The 26,750-nt window shown below is 44.9% G+C and overlaps 1 protein-coding gene across 1 annotated transcript; it reads right to left on the bottom strand.

Annotated features, from left to right (window-relative positions):
* On the bottom strand, nt 1-25,593 carry LOC135891613 (adhesion G protein-coupled receptor E1-like). Its single transcript, XM_065419223.1, has 8 exons — nt 25,536-25,593; nt 21,240-21,290; nt 19,857-20,000; nt 17,213-17,356; nt 14,717-14,872; nt 5,347-5,490; nt 2,713-2,856; nt 1-1,035 (listed from the first exon to the last, which is right to left on the bottom strand). The coding sequence occupies exons 1-8, from the start codon at nt 25,561-25,563 to the stop codon at nt 860-862; spliced, it is 987 nt and encodes a 328-aa protein (XP_065275295.1). The 5' UTR covers nt 25,564-25,593; the 3' UTR covers nt 1-859.
* Nucleotides 25,594-26,750: the final 1,157 nt, after the last annotated feature.

Genomic DNA, 26,750 nt, shown 5'->3' with positions numbered 1-26,750 from the left:
AACAAACAGATTTATTAGTTATAAAGATAGATTTTAAGTGATTATAAGTCAAAGCACAACAAGCCGGATTTGGTCAAATGAAATAAAAGCAAAACGCATTCTAAGCTGATCTTAACACTTTCAATGTCCTTAAAACGGAGATGCTTCTCACTGCAGGCTGGCTGGTTCCTTTTCAGTCAGGCTTGCTCCTTTGATCAGTGTTTCAGTCACTGGGTGGTGGTGGTGGTGTCTGTAGATGTAGGTGGAAGAGAGAGAGCCTAGCAAAACGTCTCTCCCTTTTATCATGTCCTTTCTTTCCTCTTGGCTTTGTTCCCCTCCCCCTTCAGAGTCAGGTGAGCATTACGTCATCTCAGTCCCAAACTGACCAAATGAAGGGGGGGGTGACTCCCTTGAGGGACTAACAGATTCTTTTCTTGCTGCCTAAGCCAGTGTCCCTTGTTCCTGTGAGGCTGGGCGGAGTTTGTCCCATCCATGCCCTGATGAGGTGTGAATTGCCCCTCTGTTCCTGGAGAGTTTTTACATCGATTTGCTTTAAGCCAAGGATACATTTTCAGGCTCATAACTATATGCATGAAATTATAACCTATAACCTTACTATAACATCACTATAACGATTACTATAACATCACTATAACAACCATGCTCAGTACATTATGAGCCTTCCAAAGACACCCAACATGACAAACTTTGCATTGGATACCACACAATCATTTTATAAAGATGAACGTGGGGCTGTAGGGTGTTCCCCAGAGGTACAAAGCGTCACAAATGATACATAACTTCTCTGGCAAGTGCAAGAGCTGGTCCCAATGGCATTAGAGCAACCTACATTACTCTCGCCCCATTACAGAGTTCTCACTCACTTAGCTGGGCTCCGGAGCTCATACTCACTGACGCACTTCACTGTTGGATCAGTGAAGTGTTGCTCCCCAGAACTAGATGCAAACCCGCGTTTGCAGGTGCAGTGGTAGCCCCCAGGGACGTTTTCACATTTTGCAAAAGTAGGACAAGTAGACGAATTCTGACACCAGTCAACTGTGAAAGGAAGAAGAAACCATGTCATTGAAAGAGAGCAATGGATAACCCTTTGCACCTTTTGCTTGACTTCTTCAGTGTGGTTCACATTCATTCATTAACCTTGTGAATAATGCAGCAAAGGAGAAAGAGTGGACCTAGCAGAGCAGGTGGCTGGGGTGGGAGGACCAAGACAGCTGGCTGACTCTTCTGAAGACATCAGGTAAAGGATAAAGAAAAGGCCTCCATCCCTCTCCCCTGATGCCAGGAAAAACAGGAGAATGTTTGAAGAGAAGGTGTGACACCCTCTACCCCATGTTCACCACTTTTATATGCTTATGATCTATTTTGTACAAAGTATGCCCTGTGAGGTATCATTTGGAAACTCATAATCTGATGAATATTATTATCCTGTTGAAATGTGTGTAACAAACACTACATGTGAAATTATGACCTTTTGCTGTATGATTATAACTAAAAGATGTTGTAATTCTTGGGTGCTACTCATAAGCCAGCTCCTTAGAGACAGACACACTGGAATGCCAGCAACATGCTAAAGAGTCATACACTAGTTAATCGGAGATTCTCCAACTGGGGAGTTCTAAACAGGAACTTTACAAATCAGCTGAAAGACAGTCTGGCACTCACATACTGCCTACCCACATGACCCAGCAAGGGTATTTTAATCAGAAAAGAATTCAGGTGTAAGGAGGGGGACAAAAATACCTGTACCCACCTCTCCTGTCTACATTATCTCTCCCTGTTTATAACATCAATGAATCCTTGAGAAACACTGAACTAAGGAACAGGAGTACTTGTGGCACCTTAGAGACTAACACATTTATTAGAGCATAAGCTTTCGTGGGCTACAACCCACTTCTTTGGATGCATATAGAATGGAACATATATGGAGGAGATATATATACACACACATACAGAGAGCATGAACAGGTGGGAGTTGTCTTACCAACTCTGAGAGGCCAATTAAGTAAGAGAAAAAAAAAACTTTTGAAGTGATAATCAAGATAGCCCAGTACAGACAGTTTGATAAGAAGTGTGAGAATATTTACAAGGGGAGTGGTCCCAGAATGAAAGGAAATCCAGCCTCTGAACTGCAGAATCTGGTGTGGTGAGAAGGATGTTGGATTCAAATCTTATTTAGTTTGGTAACGTTTAGAAATTAGCTTGAGGTTTTATCTTTTTATTTCTTTTGTAACCAATTCTCACTTTTGTGCCTTAACACTTAAAATCTATCTCTCTCTCTCTGTCTCATTAATAAACATGTTTTATCTAAACCAATGTGCTTGGGAAACCTTTACTTGAGATAACAAGGGCTGGTGCATGAACATTACCCTTTGTTGGAATGTCAGACTATCAATGAGCTTATACTATCTAGGGGTCTACTGAGCAATATAAGATGCACATTTCTGGGGAGCCAAGGCTGCGAATGGAGATATATGGCTGTTTTCCTGTATCTATCCATGGATGACTAGGACAGCATTCATGGAAACATCTGGGAGTGATTTTGCAGTTATTTTGCAGGCTGAAATCTGTGCATCAGTACAGTAGAGTACACTGATTCATAACTTTTCTGGCAAGTGCAAGAGCTGGTCCCAAAGGCATTAGAGCAACCTACATTACACTCGCCCCATTACAGAGCTCCCATTCACTTAGCTGGGCTCCAGAGCCAATACTTACCAATGCACTTCACTGTTGGATCAGTGAAGTGTTGCTCCCCAGAAGTAGATGCAAACCCGTGATTGCAGGTGCAGTGGTAGCCCCCAGGAACGTTTTCACATTTTGCAAAACTAGGACAAGTAGACGAATTCTGACACCTGTCAACTGTGAAAGGAAGAAGGAACAATGTGGTTTAAAGAGAGCAATGGATAACCCTTTTCACCTTCTGTTTGACTTCTTCTATGTGGTTCACATTCATTCATTAACCTTGTTAACAATGCAGTGAGGGAGAAAGTGTGGACCTGGTAGAGCAGGTGGCTGAGGTGGGAGGACCAAGGCATCTGGCCACTCTTCTCGAGACATCAGGCAAAGGATCAAGAAAAGGCCTCCATCCCTCTCCCCTGAAGCCAGGGAAACAGGAGAAGGTTGGAAGGGTAGCTGTGACACCCTGTAGCCTATATTCACAACTCTTATATGGCTATGACCAATTTCCACAAAGTATTCCCTGTGAGATATCATTTGGAAACTCAATCTGCTGAATATCATTATCCTGTTGAAATGTGTGTAACAAACTCTGCATGTGAAGTTATGAGATTTTGCTGTATGATTATTACTAATATATTTTGTAACTACTGTGTAGTACTCATAAACCAGTTCCTCAGAGACAGGGACACACTGGCATGCCAGCAGCATGCTAAAAGAGTCATCTCCTGGTTAACTGGAGATTCACCAACTGGGGAGTTCTCAACAGGAAATGTACAAACCAGCTGAAAGACAGTTTGGCGCTCACATACTGCCTATCCACATGACCCAACAAGGATTGGGGTGTAAGAAGGGGGACAAAAATACCTGTACCCAGCTCTCCTGTCTACATTTTCTCTCCCTGTTTATAACATCAATGAATCCTTGAGAAACACTGAACTAAGGGGAGTGGTCCCAGAATGAAAGGAAATCCAGTCTCTGAACTGCAGCATCTGGTGTGGTGAGAAGGATGTTGGATTCAAATCTTATTTAGTTTGGTAACGTTTAGGAATTAGCTTGAGGTTTTATCTTTTTATTTCTTTTGTAACCAATTATCACTTTTGTGCCTTACCACTGTGACAAAGTTCCTCCTCTATCTTGGTGGGTCCTGCGCTTATTGGCAGATTTTCTTGCCTCAGAGATTCACCATGTGGGTTGGGGAACAGCACAGAGACCTTCCCCTCTGGAAGAATCCACAGTCCAGGTCAATTGGGAGGTTTGGGGGGAACCCAGGCCCGCCCTCTCCTCCGGGTTCCAGCCCAGGGCCCTGTGGACTGCAGCTGTCTATAGTGCCTCCTGTAACAGCTGCATGACAGCTACAACTCCCTGGGCTACTTCCCCATGGCCTCCTCCAAACACCTTCCTTATTCTCACCACAGGACCTTCCTCCTGGTGTCTGATAACGCTTGTGCTCCTCAGTCCTCCAGCAGCACACCCTCTCACTCTCAGCTCCTTGCGCCTCTTGCTCCCAGCTCCTCACACTCACACCACAAACTGAAGTGAGCTCCTTTTAAAACCCAGGTGCCCTGATTAGCCTGCCTTAATTGATTCTAGCAGCTTCTTCTTAATTGGCTCCAGGTGTCCTAATTAGCCTGCCTGCCTTAACTGGTTCTAGCAGGTTCCTGATTACTCTAGTGCAGCCCCTGCTCTGGTCACTCAGGGAACAGAAAACTACTCATCCAGTGACCAGTATATTTGCTCTCTACCAGACTCCTGTACCCCACTGGTCTGGGTCTGTCACACCACTTAAAATCTCTCTCTCTCTCTCTCATTAATAAACATGTTTTGTTGTTTTATCTAAACCAATGTTCTTGGGAAACCTCTACTTGAGATAACAAAGGCTGGTGCATAAACATTACCCTTTGTTGGAATGTCAGACTATCAATGAGCTTATACTGTCCAGGGGTCTACTGAGTAGTATAAGATGCACATTTCTGGGGAGCCAAGGCTGGGAATGGGGATATATGGCTGTTTCCCTGTATCTATCCATGGATGACTAGGACAGCATTCATGGAAACATCTGGGAGTGATTTTGCAGGCTGGTATCTGTGCATGAGCAGGCTAGGAGTGGCTGGTCTGACAGTAAAGTAGCGTCAAAGGAACCTGAGGCTAGAGAGTTAAGGGGACACAGCAGTTCAGGTTGCACCCTGGGGAATTTCACAGTAGGAATGAAGGATGGGAGTTGGCGGTAGGGAGGTGCAATGTCCTAGCTACACACACACTGGTTTGTGGGCAGCTTCTGAACCATGGACCACAGCAAGCGCCACTAGAGGGCTTACAGACCACTGTTAACCTTTGGGGACATTACGGCCTGATTATATTCCAAATGTTTCTCAAGGCGGCTAGTAGTGACTGGTACCTGTGCAGTTCAAGATGTGGGAGTCGCCAGGTTTCCAAGAGGTCCTACCACTCGCACCTGCTTGGTTACCCTCTATTGTTAGCATGCTAGCTCAACGGAAGTGTAGACATACCCTTAATCACTGCAGCATGCTCACCAGTCAGTGGAGTGCACTGATCCATAACTTTTCTGGCAAGTGCAAGAGCTGGTCCCAATAGCATTACAGCAACACCCATAGCTCTCGCCCCATTACAGAGTTCCCGCTCACTTAGCTGGGCTCCGGAGCTGATACTCACCGACACACTTCACTGTTGGATCAGTGAAGTGTTCCTCCCCAGAACTAGATGTAAACCCGCGTTTGCAGGTGCAGTTGTAGCCCCCAGGGACATTTTCACAGATTGCAAAAGCAGGACAAGTAGACGAATTCTGACACCTGTCAACTGTGAAAGGAAGAAGGAACCATGTCATTGAAAGAGAGCAACAGATAACCCTTTGAGCCTTTTGTTTGACTTCTTCAGTGTGGTTCACATTCATTCATTAACCTTCTTAATCATGCAGCGTGGGAAAAAGCATGAACCTAACAGAGCAGGTGGCTGAGGTGGGAGGACCAAGGCAGCTGGCCACTCCTCTCGAGACATCAGACAAAGGATCAAGAAAAGGCCTCCATCCCTCTCCCCTGAATCCAGGAGAAACAGGAGGACATGGGAAGGGTAGGTGTGACACCCTGTGTAGCCTGACCCAAAGTTGAGTATATACAATTGTAACTTGAGGATTAAGAAGTTTTTGTCCCCAGATCAGGCCCAGTTAGATTATTGTAAAATTATTATATAATTTGGGAACCCTGATGCGCACAGGTGCAACACTCACACTATGGGAACTTTTATATATATATATACAAATAAATGATTTATTAATAATTTAGCAAAGTTATACACACACTGAAACTCAACAAGGCAGATACAGATAATACAGAAAGTACATTTGGACGGTCACACTCACACCCTGGAGTGTTAACCATTATCTTTCTCATCACCATTACTGTCCTCATCTTCCCCAGTGGCCATCATTCTGGCCCCTCCCATGGTCTACATCTCTATACTTGCTGCCCCTGGGATGTTACTTTTATACTAGGTTACACTGACGTTACCATGTCCAATGCATACAGGTCTGTCGCATCTTACGTGCATTTAACATGCGCGATTTCAGCTTTACGCGGTCGGCAAAAACAAAAAAAAACAAAACAAAACAAAAAAAAAGAGAAAAATAACAATTTTAATACTGTACCTGTAGTGCGGGCGATTCCGCCCGCCATTGAACTCAATGTAATTTTGACTATATGCGGTTTTCGCTTTACGCGCTGACCGCGGAACGTAACCCCAGCGTAAGATGAGACAGACCTGTATTTAATAGAGGTTCTTATTTGTATTTCCTCCCCTTAAGGTGTTTGTTTTCTATAGGTTAGTATATGTGTGATGTTACCCTATTAACATACATGTCAATTTGTTGCCATGGCGCCTTTGCGGTCGGACGTTTTGTCCAGAACCTTCCGGATGCTGGTGTCAGCTATGTTTTGTGGGTGGCTGATTTCGGTATGCTGGACAAAATTCCCCCTCTTGCATGCTACTTTCAGTTCCCTATAACTGATGGGTTACTTAAATTTATCTCTGCCAAAGGTTATAGGCCTCAAGCCTCACACTATTTACTAAAGCCAAATCTTACAGGATAAAAGCCTGTAGGTTCCTTGCATTATTACTAAATATAATAAAGCAGAATAACAAAGCAATGAATATAAAGAGGTAAGCTGCCCACTGGGCTACAGGCCCCCCCTTGATAGGGTGAATTGCTAATGAACCCTATCACATAAATTAGGGCCTGACTGTATGTTTAAAGCCTGTGCCTTACATACACTAGATGACTGATGGAAGCACCACCTGCCCAATCAAGATGTGGGTATAAGTGCCTGTGGGGTGTACCAAAATGTAATGTGACCTTTCACTCCAGTTGACCATAAAAATATTTTGTTATTTGGTCATTACCATACTCCCGATACATGTCACCCTATATATACTTGGTTAACCAGATAGGTTACCAATGATGAAGATGATGACAGATCCCGTTGGTACCTTCCTTCTGGCCACACCGTGGTGTGTTCACCTCAAACATTACTTTTACGCTGATGTACTGATCCCCTTGTTAGAGCACCAGGCCATCAGTGGGATTTCCCATGTTGGGAGGTATACTACCAGAGGAGGTACATCGCTGTGATAGTTGTAGACATTATCTTCAAAGTGACCTACTGAGTGGAGCTGCCAAATACATCCCCATCTGGATTGGACCCAGTTAAGGAGGTACCATAATGTAATCTTAGTTAAATAAGAGTCTTAATTAGGGTGTAGTGTCACAGATCCCATATCTGAGCTGCCCTCAGTAGAGAGCAGGGGCATTCCTCAATAAGGATTAGAGCAAGTGGCTCTTATTCATAGATTCATAGATTCTAGGACTGGAAGGGACCTCGAGAGGTCATCGAGTCCAGTCCCCTGCCCGCATGGCAGGACCAAATACTGTCTAGACCATCCCTGATAGACATTTATCTAACCTACTCTTAAATATCTCCAGAGATGGAGATTCCACAACCTCCCTAGGCAGTTTATTCCAGTGTTTAACCACCCTGACAGTTAGGAACTTCTTCCTGTTTTATATTTAAAAAACAACTTTAATGCCACTATTTTGCAACTATATATATAGAGAGAGAGAGATTAAATGTGGGGCTTTTTCAACCCATAATTGTGCTATATGTGTATACTGTATGCAGAAATTGATATATGACATATGGGTTTCATTATGCCTTTGATATAAGTGTAGCCACCTCCCACCCTGGAGTTATTGATGAGAGGATGGGTCTTTTTCCAGGTTACTACAGGTGACATGGTTACATATGTTAGCTGAGGGTTACACCTCTATTTGGTATACCCTTTTACCATATCAGTTTTCATACATATTGTGTTTTAATACATATATATGCATTGATGTTATTAGTTCAAGCAATAAACTTAATACTGTTTACGTTTTGAGTATTAATTTTCCCCAAGTTCGATATACTGGGGATGAGATCATATGGCTTCAAGGAAGGCACCAATGTACCAAAGAGTGTCCTTGCACCAGAGCAACAAAGAGTGTCCTTATATTGAGCTGCTACCATTGACTCCAGACCACAGTTACTCCAGCATTAAGAGTTTATCATTTGGAGGTTTACAACAACGTCTATTTTTGTTTTGCTTCCTTCACATTGTACAAACACTGGAGCTTGTGAGTCTGCCTCTCTGAACAAACTATTGGGACATCAAGACTGCTGCAGAGGAGGAACAATTATTAATTTGGTTTAGGTATATAGCCTTGGTTTGCCTATATAAGTGTGATGATTAGGTCAGGAGCCTGCTTTTCTTGAACCTTTAGATCCTAGATTAAAACAGAAATGGGTGGGAAAAAAAGAATTAAAGCAGGTGCTAATATTTTTCAGGAAATATGAAGGCAAACCTGTAATTAGATTAATTCCACATTTTACATTGATGAATTAGGACCTATAATGATAAGCACGATTTATCTTGTGGGTAGCAAAGTTTGCTACATGTTGAAGAAGCTTCAACACTTCCTTAAAATAATGATTCCTGCATAAAGGAGAAAGATTATATGTTACCGGCTTCCTTTCCTGTATTCGCTAAATCTGGAGTTGCAACTAACTTAATACCTATTTATGGAATAATAATGCACAACTGATTAGTTAAATTAAGAAAGTATGTCGAATACAAACATGCAAGTAACAAGTACTGAATGCTTGAACTTGTCCTAAAGGCATTACCTTGCTTGCTCCCACCACTTACAGGTTAGGAGTAGTAAAGGTTTTCTTTACCTTGTACATGCACATTAGACATATTAGACATAACCTTTTTTATCTAAAAGGAATCTCATTCACTCTCCCACTCTGCAACATCCAACTGCTTATTTCCTAAGATGAAAGTATCTGGCCTACTCAACTCCTCCTTTAGCACTGTCGCCAGAGGACTTGATACCAGTCAGCTCCGTGTTCTTGGGGAACCAGGGCACAATATCCAGCCTGTCTGACTCATGAAAGACACTCCCTCCAGCCTCTGCTTGAACCAAAACCGATCCGAGAAAAGACTTGCAGAGAGCAGTGAAGGGTGGTGGGATACACACCTAGACCCCTCCTGACAAGGGTGACAGGGTTAAGGCAACTCCCCTGGCCTCATCTGCATTAAAGATGGGCCAGGGAGGCATCTCCATCAGCATAGAGAACGGAGAACAGAGATTCCAAGGCAAGAACTGCACTGAACTCTGGGACCAGAAAAGCAGGGAAGTACTGCATCATGGGGGATCTCTGCTCCAGATGTTAATGAAGCTACGCCTGCACACACCCAGCTCAGTAGTGATCAGACCAATTCTAGTAATAAATCTTTGATTGATATCCAAATACTGAAGCAGCCTAATTGCATTGTGAGCTCCCTGTAAGGAACACCGCCCATAGCTAGGAGCGATCAGCCCCTATTGTCTAACCTAGAGAAAACCCTTGAGTCATCAGTTTACCCATAAACAAATCTAGTGTCTCCCTTGAACCACGGTTGTTTCCCTGCAAGAAACCCCTACCCATGCTCAAGTGTGTTCTGATGCCTGGATCCAAACTCTGCATCAGTCCCACTGGGATTTCATCTTCTCCTGACTGATTGTGCTGGGGGCTCTGCCTGTCTCCAGCACTCAGGACCCTGAGCGACCACCATCACCTGGGAACCCCGACCAGTTCAAGGTTCATGGAAGTGGTGAGATCCCAGCTCTCTCTCTCTCTCTTTTATTTTCTACCTCGGGTATGACTTTCTAACCCCGACTTGTTTGATCAGGTCTAGTTTTCTATATATGACTTTTGTAACCTTTAATAATGTAACTGTTACGTTTGTTTAGGCTCTCCTTGTGTAATTATCACTATTAGTCAATAAATAACTTTTATGGTTAAGCTGGTTGCTTCCCTCCCTCTCTCTCTCTGAATTTTACTCTTTTGTGATTTTAGTTTCTCCATTTACTCTGCAGCAACACTCCTCTTACCGAAGCTAAAGATCCCTGTAGCGGCCAAAAATCCGGGGGGGGTTGCTCATCCAGTGGGTTACGACCAGAACAATTGTAACGTGAACGTGGGGATAGGGACGTGCTGAACCTGAGACATACGACGGTGGCAGCTTGGAAGTGCTGCTTGACCCAGACTCCTGAGTCCAGGGGCATATAAGGGGTCAGCTTGAAAGTGCTGATTGACCTGGTCCACAATGTTAGTGTGTGTGTGTGTGTGTTCATCTGGTTCTGGGGCTGGCGGAACCCAGCCCTGGGGAACCGAGGTCCTGCAGGGTAGCTCCATTGGGAGGGGATTTGCAGAAGGGAGAAGTAGAGCTCCAGATGAAAATACAAGTGACACAAGCAGCACATTGATAGAATTACAGAACCCACCCCCCCAGAAGAGTAACCCTAATAAAAGAGTGTACCCCAAAGTAATGGGCAAATCTGGTAACAGACTTCCCATATACGGTTAGATGTTTAGGGGTTTCTCATTTTAATTATTTTGCTAAACTTGAGTTAAAAGCAGTTTGCTTTGCCTACTTCCCTTTTTTCTCCCAAGCACAGAGTACAAAAGCACTTCCCTTTTTAGCGACATGTTAGCTGCTGGTCAAAGCCTCAATGATTTTTGCTGCTGAGGATTTCTTTGACATTACAAGTTAAAGGCACAAAAACTGTTGGCTTGGTGGATTACATGATATGGGATAAAGGCATGGTTACAAGGTCTTTATGACCTGTGGGGGAACAAATCTTTTGGTACCTTCTGATAAGGGTTTTCCCTGGTTCCTTTAATACCTCTTAATCAACCATTTTTACATTATTATTTAATTTCATCTTCTGGGATTTTAGTCTTCTGGGATTTTAACACCCTGCTTAGGTGGAAGTTGGACTTATACTTACAGCTGTGCTCAGACAGTCCTGTTGCTTTGTATTTGTTTATTTATTTCATTTGAGTTATTACTCACCAACAAGTGTTAGTTGGTACATTACTTTAGACGTGTGATCATATAATGTATTAGACATATGACATATTAGATGTATGATTATACGCTACCAGTCAGGGGGATTGAAAATAGCCTGGCTATGGTGATGTTGCATTCGTACGGAAGTTCTTCCATGATCTTCTATGTTTGTATGTTATGTCTTTGGTCGACCACAGAATTCTCAGCTGATTACTTTACTTTCTTCAACTCCTACTTAAATGAGCTCAAGTAAATTAGCCTAACTAATTTTACTCTACATCTACACAAAAACCCTAACACTACACACACTGGCTAGGTCAACACTACAGCGGGGGTCCGACCTAAGATACACAACTTCAGCTACGTGAATACCGTAGCTGAAGTTGCCTATTTTAGGTCGGCTTACCTGGCGGTGAGGACGCGGGAAAGTCGACCGCTGCCGCGCTGCCGCCAACTCCGCTGCCGCCTCTTGCCGAGGTGGATTTCCGGAGTCGACGGCAGAGCCATCAGGGATCGATTTTACCGCGTCTTCACTAGACGCGGTAAGTCGATCCCCGATAGACCGATTGCTACCCGCCGGATCGGCGGGTAGTGAAGACAAAGCCACATATATATATATAGGAACATACCTCCTTCAATAATTTACCCCTTAACCGGTTCAACAATTACTTAAACAAGTCCCAAGAAAAACAGAGGGGAGGGGGGTTCTGCTCCCTCTCTCTTCCCTCGATGGCCAATGTACGATTAACTCATTGAGAGGTCATTACCTAGTCGGGAAGGGGGAAGCTGGTCAGAGACAGATCTAGGCACAGAACAGGAGAGTTGAGGTGACTGACCTCGCCACCTCAAAGTGTGGGTCACCGTGCACTGTGCTACTGCTATTTTAACAATTATTGATTACCCCAGAAGCCTCTCTTAACACGTGTATAGAAGACTCTTGCAAGAGTCTAACCCCAGTGACTGGTCAATAATACCCAATAAGGAGTGCAACCAGGCTGATGTCCCGCATCACCCCACTTGCATCCTGCCCCTGGCATGCCTGATGGTCAAAAACTCGGGTCCAGTGCACCTTTCTTTGCTGTTTGTTTGTGTTCCTACTCTCCCTTCCTTCCTAAGAAAGCGGACATAATAGACTAAAGGCAAAGAATCAGAAAAGAGGAACAACAGCTGAGGGGGAAAAGAGGAAGTCCCCTGCTCAGTTACAGTGAGTGTTTCTGACAGGCACCAACCTCTGACTGAGAGGTTGCCTGGATTTTAATTTAGTTTCTAATTTAGATTTTTCAAAGGTGAGTTACCTATCTCGGGTAGGGAGGCTACCCCTATGCGCCCCTCCGGGTCCCGTCTGGGGTGCCATCTGTAGCCTGATCCAAACGTGAGTATATACAATTGTAACTTGAGGGTTAACAGGTTTTTGTTCCCCGATCAGGCCCAGTTAGATTATTGTAAAAATTATTATATAATTTGGGAATCCCAATGTGCACAGGTGCAACACTCACACTATAGGACCTTTTTATATATAAATATTCAAATAAATGATTAATTAATAATTTAGCAAAGTTATACACACACTGAAACTCAACAAGGCAGATACAGATAATACAGAAAGTACATTTGGACGGTCATACTCACACCCTGGAGTGTTAACCATTATCTTTGTCATCACCGTTACCGTCTTCATCTTCCCCAGTGGCCATCATTCTGGCCCCTCCCGAGGTCTGCATCTCTGCAATTGCTGCCCCTGGGATGTTACTTTTATAATAGGTTACGCTGACGTTACCATGTCCGACGCATATTTAATAGAGGTTCTTATTTGTATTTCCTCCCCTTAAGGTGTTTGTTTTCTATAGGTTAGTATATGTGTGATGTTACCCTATTAACATACATGTCAATTTGTTGCCATGGCGCCTTTGCGGTTGGACGTTTTGTCCAGAACCTTCCGGATGCTGGTGTCAGCTATGTTTTGTGGGTGGCTGATTTCGGTATTCTGGACAAAATTCCCCCTCTTGCATGCTACTTTCAGTTCCCTATAACTTATGAGTTACTTAAATTTATCTCTGCCAAAGGTTATAGGCCTCAAGCCTCACACTATTTACTAAAGCCAAATCTTACAGGATAAAAGCCTGTAGGTTCCTTGCATTACTACTAAATATAATAAAGCAGAATAACAAAGCAATGAATATAACACAGGTAAGCTGCCCCACTGGGCTACACCTGTACCCCATGTTCACCACTTTTATACGGCTATGATCTATTTTGTACAAAGTATTCCCTGTGAGGTATCATTTGGAAACTCATAATCTGATTAATATTATTATCCTGTTGAAATGTGTGTAACAAACACTGCATGTGAAATTATGAGATTTTGCTGTAGGATTATTACTGAAATATATTGTAATTCCTGGGTAGTCCTCATAAGCAAGTTTCTCAGAGACAAGGACACACTGGCATGACAGCAGCATGCTAAAGAGTCATCCCCTGATTAATGGGAGATTCACCAACTGGGGAGTTCTCAACAGGAAATTTACAAATCAGCTGAAAGACAGTTTGGCGCTCACATACTGCCTATCCACATATCCCAGCAAGGGTATTTCCACCACACAAGGATTGGGGTGTAAGAAGGGGGACAAAATGACTGTAACCACCTCTCCTCTCTACCTTATCTCTCTCTGCTTACAACATCAATGAATACCTGAAAAACACTGAACAAAGCGGAGTGGTCCCAGAATGAAAGGAAATCCAGCTTGGGAACTTTTTATTTCTTTTGTAACCAATTCTGACTTTTGTGCCTTACCACTTAAAATCTCTCTCTCTCTCGTTAATAAACATGTTTTATTGTGTTATCTAAACCAGTGTGTTTGGGAAACCTCTACTTGAGATAACAAAGGCTGGTGCATAAACATTACCCTTTATTGGAATGTTGGACTATCTATGAGCTTCTAATGTCCAGGGGTCTACTGAGCAGTATAAGACACATATTTCTGGCGAGCCAAGGCTGGGAATGGGGATATATGGCTGTTTCCCTGTATCTATCCATGGATGGCTGGGACAGCATTCATGGAAACATCTGGGAGTGATTTTGCAGGCTGGTATCTGTGCATGAGCAGGCCAGGGGTGGCTGGTCTGACAGTAAAGTAGCATAAAAGGAACCCGAGGCTAGAGAGTAAAGGGGACACCGCAGTTCAGGTTGCACCCTGGGGAATTTCACAGTAGGAATGAAGGATGGGAGTTGGGGGTAGGGAGGTTCTGATCCTGTGGACAGGCTCACAAAGGGGGAGGGATAGCTCAGTGGTTTGAGCAGTGGCCTGCTAAACCCAGGGTTGTGAGTTCAGTCCTTCAGGGGGCCATTTAGGGATCTGGGGCAGAAATCTGTCAGGGACAGTACTTTGTCCTGCTGTGAAGGCAGGGGACTGGACTGGACTCAATGACTTTTCAAGGTCCTTTCCAGTCCTATGATTCTATGGTTTGTGGGCAGATTCTGAACCATGGACCACAGCGAGCGCCACTAGATGGCTCACAGACTGCTGTTAGCCTTTGGGGCCATTACGGCCTGATTATATTCCCTGGGTTTCTCAAGGCAGCTTGTAGTGACTGGTACCTGTGCAGTTCAAGATGTTGGAGTTGCTAGGTTTCCAAGAGGTCCCACTGGGGGAAGAATAACCTGGAGAACATTGGCAGATGAAACTCCCTGGGGTGTTGATGCAGATGCTGTGAGGGCCACAGACTGACGGGACCTGAGAACATTCATCAACATCTAAACAGAAGAATATGGAATCAATTATTCAGCACAGTGGCACTTACCGGCTCAAACCAAGATCAGGCCCCATTTTGCTGGGCGCTTCACAGACAGGGATGCACAGGGGATGTCTACATTGCACACTAAGCCCAGGTTCTGACTCAGGTTTTAGCCCAGGCCCCCCATCTGATCACACCCAAATCAATCGGTCTCGGGGCAACAAGGACCCAGGTCCTAGCAAGCAGGTACTAGAGGGGTGGGTCAGAGCATGAGACTTGCTTCAACTCAGATCCAAGCCCAGTTGTTTTGCACACGGATGCACCTGAAACCGCAGACTGAAGTCAGAAGGTCCGTGTGGTGCAGTATGGATGCATTAGCGCGGCTGAGAGACCTGGGTCCAGCAATTGTAAACCCCAGTTAACAATGCAGTGTGGAAACACAGGCACTGGTTTAAACACTGAGTCCACAAGCCCGGGTCCCACAGACAGTGGAGAGATACCCAGAGAGACAGTCCCTGCCCCCAGAGAGCTTTGAATCCAAATAGACGTGACAGTTAAAAAAAATACTGTGATCAACATTGTGCAGATGAGGAGATGAGGGAGATTGCTCGGATGACACTTAGGACCCAGCATAGGAAATACCTTGCGGATGAGCCCAGATGACTGCAGCATCTGGTGTGGTGAGAAGGATGTTGGCTTCAAATCTTATTTAGCTTGATAATGTTAGGGAATTAGCTTGAGGTTTTATCTTTTTATATCTTTTGTAACCAATTCTGACTTTTGTGCCTTACCACTAAATCTCTCTCTCTCTCTTTCTCTCTCTCACTCTCTCTCTCTCTCTTTAATAAACATATTTTATTGTTTTATCTAAACCAGTGTGTTTGGGAAACCTCTACTTGAGATAACAAAGGCTGGTGCATAAACATGACCCTTCGTTGGAATGCCGTACTATCCATGATCTTATAATGTCCAGGGGTCTACTGAGCAGTATAAGACGCACATTTCTGGGGAGCCAAGGCTGCGAGCGGGGATATGTGGGTGTCGCGGTGTGTCTATCCATGGATGGCTGGGACAGCATTCATGTAAACATCTGGAAGTGATTTTTCAGGCTAGTATCTGTGCATGAGCAGGCCAGGAGTGGCTGGTCTGACAGTAAAGCAGCATAAAAGGAATCCCAGGTTGGGGAGTTAAGGGGACACAGCCGTTCAGGTTGCACCCTGGGGAATTTCACAGTAGGACTGAAGGATGAGAGTTGGGGGTAGGGAGGTTCTGATCCTATGGACAGGCTACAGTGAGTTTTAGTCCAGAAACAGACTAATCCCCCGCTAGGGTCGCCATTTTGCCTTAAAATCCATGTCCACCACCAGCAGCGGCAAGAAATAATTTTGAAGGGTTCTAGTTACGTTGCTGTCAGTAAAGATCTTGACTCCTGAGCTCAATGCATGGCCATCGTTGCAAGCATAAAGTAACTCCAAAGGTCATGGTGTGAGTGGCCTGGCAAGGGCAAGATTTCCTGCTGGGACACTCCTCCACGCCTAGGGAGTCATGCAGAACTGACGGAACCAAGCCTGGCCAGGTGCTGGGTGGGGACTCAGAAGAGCTGGAATCTTGGCTCCCATTCCAGGCTCTGGAGGGGAGTGTCCACTAGTGGGCACAGACTCGTCTGCGTGCTCATAACCAAGCTTGACTCCTTCAGCCTTATCCCCCCACACACACACACACACACACACCACTTGTCCCTGTCCCGGTGCTGTCTCTTCCCATCCCCGGCTCTTGTCCCCATCCCAATCGAAACGCCTCAGGTGTCTCATCCCAGTCCCCGTCTCCTTTCCCAGCCAGTCCCAGTCCCCCTGCATCCCGGCTCCTCATTCCATTCGTCTCTCTCCTCCGTTCCTAGATTCTAGCTATGCCCAGTGCCAGCCCCACAACATTTCCCAGTCCCACTGAGTCCCAGTCCCAGTGTCCCTCCCCAGATACTTAGTCCAATCTCACTGTTGTTCCCCCAGATCAGCCCCTTGACCCAGTCTCTTTATCTGGCCCGTCCCAGCTTCCTCCAGCACACTGTTGCCTGGACAGATCTGTCTCTCCACCCTACTTCCACACACTGGTTTCCATGCCCGGTTCCATCCCACCACTGCCACCTGCTTGGCTACCCTCTATTGTTAGCATGCTAGCTCGATGGAAGTGTAGACATACCCTTAATCACTGCAGCATGCTCACCAGTCAATAGAGTACACTGATCCATAACTTTTCTGGCAAGTGCAAGAGCTGGTCCCAATGGCATTACAGCAACACCCATTGCTCTCGCCCCAGTACAGAGTTCCCGCTCACTTAGCTGGGCTCCGGAGCTGATACTCACCAACGCACTTCACTGTTGGATCAGTGAACTGTTCCTCCCCAGAACTAGATGCAAACCCGTGATTGCAGGTGCATTGGTAGCCTCCAGGAACATTTTCACAGGTTGCAAAAGGAGGACAAGTAGACAAATTCCGACACCTGTCAACTGTGAAAGGAAGAAGGAACCATGTCATTGAAAGAGAGCAATGGATAACCCTTTTTATCTTTTGTTTGACTTCTTCAGTATAGTTCAGATTAATTCATTAACCTTGTTAATCATGCAGGAAGGGAGAAAGTGTGGGCCTAAAAGAGCAGGTGGCTGAGGTGGGAGGACCAAGGCATCTGGCCACTCTTCTTGAGACATCAGGCAAAGGATCAAGAAAAGGCCTCCATCCCTCTCCCCTGAAGCCAGAGAAACAGGAGGATGTGGGAAGGGTAACTGTGACACCCTGTACCCCGTATTCATCACTTTTATATGGCTATGATCTATTTTGTACAAAGTATGCCCTGTGAGGTATCATTTGGAAACTCATAATCTGATGAATATTATTATCCTGTTGAAATGTGTGTAACAAACACTGCATGTGAAATTATGAGATTTTCCTGTATGATTATTACTAAAATATTTTTAACTACTGTGTAGTACTCATAAGCCAGTTCCTCAGAGACGAGAACACACTGGCATGCCAGCAACATGCTTAAGATTCATCCCCTGGTTAATCGGAGATTGACCAACTGGGGAGTTCTCAACAGGAAATTTACAAATCAGCTGAAAGACAGTTTGGTGCTCACATACTGCCTCCCCACAGGACCCAGCAAAGGTATTTCCAGCACACAAGAATTGGGGTGTAAAAAGCGGGACAAAAGTGCCTGTAACCACCTCTCCTGTCTACCTTATCTCTCTCTGCTTATAACATCAATGAATACTTGAAAAACATTGAACTAAGAGGATTAGTCCCAGAATGAAAGAGAATCCTGCCCGTGAACTGAGAACTGCCTGCAGCATCTGGTGTGGTGAGAGGGATGCTGGCTACAAATCTTATGTAGCTCAGTAATGTTTAGGAATTAACTTCAGGTTTTAGTTTTTTGTTTCTTTTGTATCCAATTCTAACTTTTGTTGTTTACCACTAAAAATCTCTCACTCTCTCACTAATAAATGTGTTTCATTATTTTATCTAAACCAGTGTGTTTGGGAAACCTCTACTTGAGATAACAAAGGCTGGGGCATAAACATTATCCTTTGTTGAAATGTTGGACTATCTATGATCTTAAAATGTCCAGGGGTCTACTGAGCAGTATAAGACCCACATTTTTGGGGAGCCAAGGATGGGAATGGGGATATGTGGATGTCACGGTCTATCTATCCATGGATGGCTGGGACAACATTCATGTAAATATCTGGGAGTGATTTTGCAGGCTGGTATCTATGCATGAGCAGGCCAGGAGTCGCTGGTCTGACAGTAAAGCAGCGTAAAATGAACTCCAGGTCGGGGGTTAAGGGGACACAGCAGTTCAGGTTGCACCCTGCGGAATTTCACAGTAGGAATGAAGGATGAGAGTTGGGGGTAGGGAGGTTCTGATCCTGTGGACAGGTAACAGTGAGTTTTAGTCCAGAAACAGACTAATCCCCTGCTAGGGTCGCCATTTTGTCTTAAAATCCATGTCCACCACCAGCAGCAGCAAGAAATAATTTTGAAGGGTTCTGGTTACGTTGCTGTCAGTAAAGATCTTGACTCCAGAGCTCAATGCATGGCCATCGTTGCAAGCATAAAGTAACTCCAAAGGTCATGGTGTGAGTGGCCTGGCAAGGGCAAGATTTCCTGCTGAGACACTCGTCCACGCCTAGGGAGTCATGCAGAACTGACGGAACCAAGCCTGGCCAGGTGCTGGGTGGGGACTCAGAAGAGCTGGAATCTTGGCTCCCATTCCAGGCTCTGGAGGGGAGTGTCCACTAGTGGGCACAGACTCGTCTGCGTGCTCATAACCAAACTTGGCTCCTTCAGCCTTATTCCCCCCCGCCCACACACACACACACACAACTTGTCCCTGTCCCAGTGCAGTTTCTTCCCATCCCTGGCTCTTGTCCCCGTCCCAATCAGAACGCCTCAGGTGTCTCATCCCAGTCCTGGTCTCCTTTCCCAGCCAGTCCCAGTTCCCCTGCATCTCGGCTTCTCATTCCATTTGTGTCTCTCCTCCGCTCTTAGTTTCCAGCTGTGCCCACTGCCAGCCCCGCAACATTCCCCAGTCCCACTGAGTCCCAGTCCCAGTGTCCCTCCCCAGATACTTAGTCCAATCTCACTGTTGTTCCCCCAGACCAGCTCCTTGACTCAGTCTCTTTATCTGCCCACTCCCAACTTCTCCCTGCATCCTGTTGCCTGGACAGATCCGTTTCCCCACCCTACTTCCACACACTGGTTTCCAGTCCCAGTTCCATCCTACCATTTCCACCTGCTTGGTTACCCTCTATTGTTACCATGCTAGCTCAATGTAAGTGTAGATGTACCCTTAATCACTGCAGCATGCTCGCCAGTCAGTGGAGTACACTGATCCATAACTTTTCTGGCAAGTGCAAGAGCTGGTCCCAATGGCATTACAGCAACACCCATTACTCTCGCCCCATTACAGAGTTCCCACTCACTTAGCTGGGCTCCAGAGCTAATACTCACGGATGCACTTCACTGTTGGATCAGTGAAGTGTTGCTCCCCAGAAGTAGATGCAAACCCGCGTTTGCAGGTGCAGTGGTAGCCCCCAGGAACGTTTTCACACTTTGCAAACGCAGGACAAGTAAATGAATCCTGACATCTGTCGACTGTGAAAGCAAGAAAGAACTATGTGGTTTAAAGAGAGCAGCGGATAACCCTTTGCACCTTTTGTTTGACTTCTACGTGGTTCACATTCATTCATTAACCTTGTTAACAATGCAAGAAGGGAGAAAGAGTGGACCTAACAGAGCAGGTGGGCGAGGTGGGAGGACCTAGGCAGCTGGCCACTCTTCTCGAGACATCAGGCAAAGGACCAAGAAAAGGCCTCCATCCCTCTCCCCTGAAGCCAGGGAAACAGGAGGACGTGGGAAGGGTAGCTGTGACACCCTGTAGCCCATAGTCACCACTTTATATGGCTATGATCAATTTTCTACAAAGTATGTCCTGTGAGGTATCATTTGGAAACTCATAATCTGATGAATATTATTATCTTCTTGAAATGTATGAAACAAACACTGCATGTGAAATTATGAGATTTTCCTGTATGATTATTACTAAAATATGTTTTAACTACTGGGTAGTACTCATAAGCCAGTTCCTCAGAGACAAGAACACACTGGCATGCCAGCAACATACTAAAGAGTCATCCCCTGGTTAATCGGAGATTCACCAACTGGGAAGTTCTAACCAGGAAATGTACAAATCAGCTGAAAGACAGTTTGGTGCTCACATACTGGCTACCCACAGGACCCAGCAAGGGTATTTCCAGCACCCAAGGATTGGGGTGTAAAGAGGGGGACAAAAATGCATGTACCCACCTCTCCTGTCTACCTTATCTCTCTCTGCTTATAACATCAATGAATCCTTGAAAAACACTGAACTAAGGGGAGTGGTCCCAGAATGGAAAGAAATCCAGCCTCTCTACTGAGAACTGACTGCAGCATCTGGTGTGGTGAGAAGGATGTTGGCTTCAAATCTTATTTAGTTTGGTCAAGTTTAGAAATTAGCTTGAGATTTTATCTTTTTATTTCATTTGTAACCAATTCTGACTTTTGAGCCTTACCATTTAAAATCTATCTCTCTCTCTCTCTCATTAATAAACATATTTTATTGTTTTATTTAAACCATTTTATTTCATTGAAGTGTTTGGGAAACCTCTACTTGAGATAACAAAGGCTGGGGCATAAACATTACCCTTTGTTGGACAGTCAGACTATCTATGAGCTTATACTGTCCAAGGGTCTACTGAGGAGTATAAGACGACATTTCTGGGGAGCCAAGGCTGGAAGGATACACCCGGGTTCGGATCTGGAGCATTTTGTCCCTGTTTCTTGGCATCAACTTACCATCGCTGGTGAAACATTGAGTCCCCTTGAAGCAGACGAGGCAGCAAAAGCCTGAAAGAGGAGAAACAGCCAAGAATGCTCTTACTGCACTGGGTTTTAGTGCTGTTACCCTGCTCTATCCACTAGGCTGTGTGGCCTAGTGGATAGAGCAGTAGGCTGGGAGATCAGGGTGTTAATCCTGGCTCAGTCACTGACCTGCCACTTGACCTTGGACAAGTCCTTACCCCTCTCAGTTTCCCCTGGGTCCATCTTTTCTATTTAAACTGTAAGGTGAGCATTGTGTCCATACAGCGCCTAGCACAGAAAGGCCCTGATACCGGTGGAGTTGCCCAAGTATGTCTGGAATATAGTCTGTAGATAATAAAAACAATTTTGGGGGATTTTCAGTGGGCCAAACCCTCCTCGTGGGGAGGATGGGGACCTGTAAAACAGTAGGGTTGGAAGGATTCAATTTTTATTGGTAGATGTTGGTAAACGTCAATTTCGCCATACACACCGAAACCCATGAAAAAATATTTCCATCAATAACTATTGAAATTGACTGATAGGAAAAATAAGAAAAATGCTGCTTGAGAACTTATTATGGTTTGATTTCAGGATCTTTACTTTATATATTGTGACTTGATACTGACAATTTCTGTTTTAACAATTACAAGGTCTACTGTCATTAAACGAATATTGTCTGACTTCCCCCGTGGCCTGACCCCTCCATAGTTTCCCACAACCAAGAAAATTTAAATTGAAAAAAAAAAAACCAGTATGGCTCTATTGACTTTAGCAGAGCTAGAGCGACTGATGAGCTGGCCTCAGTCGTTAAACCCAAAGGGAGTTTTGTCTGTGTAAACACTGAGTGAGGACACTCAGGTTTGTCTCGTTCCCACGCCTACACTGTAAGAGAGTGACTCACTTCTCCTATTACCCAGTGTCCCCACTGCACATTTATCGGATCATCTCAGAACATGGTTTCAAAGCCATTTCCTTGTAACCTGCTGCCGTAGTATTGCTGTGAATCAATTGACCCTCTGATACCTTCATTGACAGCTGAGCCTCAGAAACATGCTTTGGCTGCCACCATCAGAAGCCGAACTACTCAGCAAGAACCCCTCTGGAGCTGGGAACACAAATCTCAGAAGTTTACTTCTGTTCCCTGCACTGCAGCAGCCCCGGAGAATGGCTACTTGATGCTTCCTCTCCCACACTCAGCTGGAACTAAGAAATGCCGAGGCACATGGTGATGATTTAAAAACAAAGGGACCAAACCTTTTGGGATCAAAAATATTTTCAGCTTATTTTACCCCCAACGGATTCAGCAGTTTACAATAGAACAACAGGTCATGCCAGGCACAGTAGAAGCAGAGGAGCTCACAACCCTTGGCAGTGGGCTTTTCCCAGTTCCCACCGCTTTATGTTTGGGATCCAGCACTTTGCAGCCCATTCCACAGGGCACTTTCCCTTGTGGATCCGAGATGGCTGGGCGTTAGAGGAAGGAGGATCTGGAGTTTTCCAATAGGACTAGTGGTGGGAAATAACCCAACTAGTCTGAAGATGGAATTCGCCCCATTCATATAATTCTGTTCTATGATGGGACTGTGTACAACAGCAGGTGCCTGGACTCAATGACTCAGATGGTCCCATGTCCTAAGGAAGTTTTACTGACTAAATCCTCCATTTGTTATATGGCTTCTCTGAGTTGCATCATGAGTGAGGACAGCGGTTCTCAAACTTGCCAGACCACTGCAACTCTTTCAGGCGTCTGATTTGTCTTGCATACCCCCAAGTTCACCTCGCTTAAAAACTACTTGCTTACAAAATCAGACATAAAAATACAAAAGTGTCATACCTGTTACTGAAAACTTGCTGACTTTCTCATTGTAATGCTATCATTATGAAATAAATCAATTGGAATATAAAGACTGTACTTACATTAGGGAATACTACATAGAGCAGTATAAACAAGTCATTGTCCGTAGGAAATTTTAGTTTGTACTGACTTTGCTAATGCTTTTTATCTCACCAGTTGTAAAACTAGGCAAATATCTAGATGAGTTGATGTACCCCCGGGAAAACCTGTGCGTACCCCTAGGGACAAGACTTTCAAAGCGTGCACACAGCTCAGCCTGTTTGTGCCCCTCTTATTATGTCCTCCCACTCCACCGCTTCTCTTTATCCTCCTTCTCTCTAGCTAAGGCCCCGATCCTGCGAAGCTCAACATATGAGGAGAACCCTATGCCCGTTAAAGTCAATCGGACTCCATAGGGGGCTCCTTACAGAATCTGGACCAAAAGGAGCATAATCCATTTGGGGTGGGAATTGTCTTTTGCTATTTAGCTTTACAGCACCTAGTACAATGGGGCTCTAATCTGCCAGGTGCGGCTGTAAGAACATCAGTAACGTATTGATTCACAAGCCATAACGAAGAATTCATAGTCAACATGGAACAATAAATAACAAAAGACTCAGTATGATAGGTAGCACGTGGACTTGCTTATTAGCCAGTAATGACTAATAATAAATCTATACCAGTCCTAGCCACCAGCATATCCATAGATTTAGAGGCCAGAAGAGATCACTGATGATCTACTTACCTCCTGCATAACACGGGCCAGAGAGCTTCCCTGAATTAATTCCTGCTTCAACTCCAACAGCTGTGGCCGAGCTAGAACCCAGTTTAGAAAAACATCCAGCGATGGAGAATCCACCACAACCCTTGGCAAGTTGTTCCAATGGTTAAAGACCCTGACTGTTAAAAAAAACTGGACATTTGTCCAGTCTGAAGTTGTTTAGCTTCAACTTCCAGCCATTGGGTCTTAAGCCTTTGTCAGCTAGATTGAAGAGCCCTCTATTATCAACTTGCTGTTCCCCAGGAAGGTGTTTCTAGACTGTGATCAGGTCACCCCTTAACCTGCTCTTTGATAAGCTACTGTGGTCTCTCACTGTACGGGACGTTTTCCAGTCCTCTAACCTTTCTCATAGTTCTTCTCTGAACCGTTTCCTTTTATCGACATCCTCCTTGAACTGTGGGCACCAGGACTGGACACAGGATTCCAGCTGCTGTTGCACCAGGACCAAATACAGAGGTAAAATAACCTCTCTGCTCCTACTCCATATCCCCCTGTTTATATATCGAAGGATCATGTCAGCCCCGGTTGACTTATAGGATTCCCCTGGGAGCTCATGTTCAGCTCATTATCCACAATGACTTCAAGTCTTCTTCAGAGTCACTGCTTCCCAAGAGAGAGTCCCCCACCTGTAAATACATCCTAGACCTAACATTTAGCCATACTAAGGCACAGAGTGTTTGCATCTAGCTCACCTAAGGATCCAGCTCGCTCTGTATCAGTAATCTGTCCTCTTCATTATTTACTGCTCCCCCACTCTGTGGGTCTACAAACCGCTGCACATGAGCTCCCAGTGTGTCACTGTGGCCGAAAGAGCTAATGCAATCCAGGGCTGCATGAACAGGGGAATCTCGAGTAGGAACAGAGCGATTATTTTACATGGGTACCTGGCATTGGTGAACCGCTGCTGGAATTCTGTCTCCAGTCCCGGTGCCCACAGTTCGAGAAGGGTGGTGATAAATGGGAGAGGGGTCAAAAAAAGCCAGGAGAATTAGAGGATTGGGGCACATATGTAGGTGAAATATTCAAAGAGCTCGATCTATTTAGCTTAACGAAGAGAAGGTTAAGGGGTGACTTGATTACGGTTTTAAACATCTACACAAATATTGGGCTTTTTAATCTAGCAGAGAAAGGTGTAACACAATCCAATGGCCGGAAGTTGAAACTAGACAAATTCAGCCTGGAAAGAAGGCGTACATTTTTGGCAGTAAGGGTAATTTACCATTAGAACAATTTACCAAGGGTGACGGTTGATTTCCCATCCCTGACGATTTTAAAATCAAGGATGGATGTGTTTCTAACAGATCGGCCCTAGGAATTATTTTGGGGGTAGTTCTCTGGTCTATGTAGACAGGACGTCAGACTAGATGCTCACACTAGTCCTGTCTGGCCTTGGAATCGGTGGTTTATTAACTTTATCAGTGATGATTTTATGTTTTCTTCCAGGTCATTGATCAAATGAGTGTTAATTTCAAGACTCAAAGATCTGGCCTGAATGCCCATCAGCGAAGGGCCCAACACAATTATTATGGCAGCAGCCGGTCATGGACCCTTGTGCTAGGCGCTGTACAAACAGAGAACAAAGAGAGATTTCCTGCCCCAGGGAGCTTAAGCTAAGATTATTATTTTTTGCAATCTCCCCATTGGAAGAAAATAACCCAATTCCTTTCAAACTTACCCAGAAGGTGGGAGATGAGCTGCTTCATGGTGGCCACTGCCTTCTGCAACCAGGCAAGAAAACCGCATCTACTTTATCCTGTTGTGATCTTTCTCAGAGGAAGTTTGCTGACTAACACAGTTTTTACTGGGTTTTTTTATCACAGTTCCTTATCTCAGCTGTGTCTCTCTTCGGACGGATAGACCTCCCCTGCCCACAATGGCCTCTAAGCATCTAGCTAACATGTGTTATGAGGGTAAACCTACCTCCAGTGGTGCTGGAACTAGGGGTGCTGCCACGCCCCTCAAGTTGAAGTAATAATAACAAACGCCAAATACATGGTTTCCATCAGCAGCACCCCCCTCCCACTATAAAAATTGTTCCAGCTCCCTTGTCTACCTCCCAGCAATCTACAGGAAGGAAAGTAACAGGGGAAACTGTGCTCTTTGCCTTTCATAGTAGTGGGATATGAAGGCTTTAAATAACCTCATGGATGGTTCCTGGGAACCACATGTGACATTCTACAGCTTGGGGGAACATCCTGTAACCCCCATATTCCTCATTTTTATATAATTGTGATCTTACATATAAAGCAGGCCTTGTAAGGTATCGGGGAAAGGTTACGCTCTGCTGAAAGTCATTTCTCTATCCATATATGTATAGCATTACTGCACATGAAGTTATGAGAATTGTGTGTATGGTTGTCACAAAAACATGCTGTAAGTTGGGGAATCAGCCAGCTATTCGCTCCCCAGAGTCAACAGCAAGGAAAGTAACGAACACCCGGGCGGGTGTCAAACAACCATCAACAGCCATTGTCCAGCAAGGGAGCTACAATGCAATGACTCACCTGCATGAGGCCACACCAGGGGAACTGCTCAACCCTGCCTGGAGACTCAGCAATGCCCCCAGACATGCCTGGACTTGTGCTCCCCGAGCACATGGGACGGAGGATATAAAACGGAACCCAGTGGCCACGTGCTGGGCCTTTCTCCTTCACCCACCTATGCTGCAAGCAACAAGGACACTCTGAAGACTCCAACTGAGGGGACTGGCCCAGATTTCAAGGGTGAAATCTGTGTCCTATGAACTGTAATATCCAGTGGGGTGAGAAAAACTGCTTAATCTAGATGTTGCCCAGTCTAATTGGGTTGAGCGTTTAGACTGTGTGCTTATATTTTATTTTGGTAACTAACTCTGGTAACTTTCGCCTTTCCTGCTGGAGTAGGAAGTTGT

This window comes from Emys orbicularis, chromosome 19 (assembly GCF_028017835.1).
Source record: "Emys orbicularis isolate rEmyOrb1 chromosome 19, rEmyOrb1.hap1, whole genome shotgun sequence".
Taxonomy (NCBI): Eukaryota; Metazoa; Chordata; order Testudines; family Emydidae; genus Emys; species Emys orbicularis.
Note: the sequence above shows the minus strand (reverse complement) of the source record. Positions and strands in the feature narration are given on the sequence as shown.

Coding starts and splice junctions, on each gene's coding strand:
- LOC135891613 (XM_065419223.1), bottom strand. CDS start 25,563: ATGAAGCAGCTCATCTCCCACCTTCTGG. Junction 14,873..17,212: donor TCCAACAGTGAAGTGCGTTG/GTGAGTATCAGC, acceptor TCTTCTGTTTAG/ATGTTGATGAATGTTCTCAG. Junction 5,491..14,716: donor CAACATCTTGAACTGCACAG/GTACCAGTCACT, acceptor TTCCTTTCACAG/TTGACAGGTGTCAGAATTCG.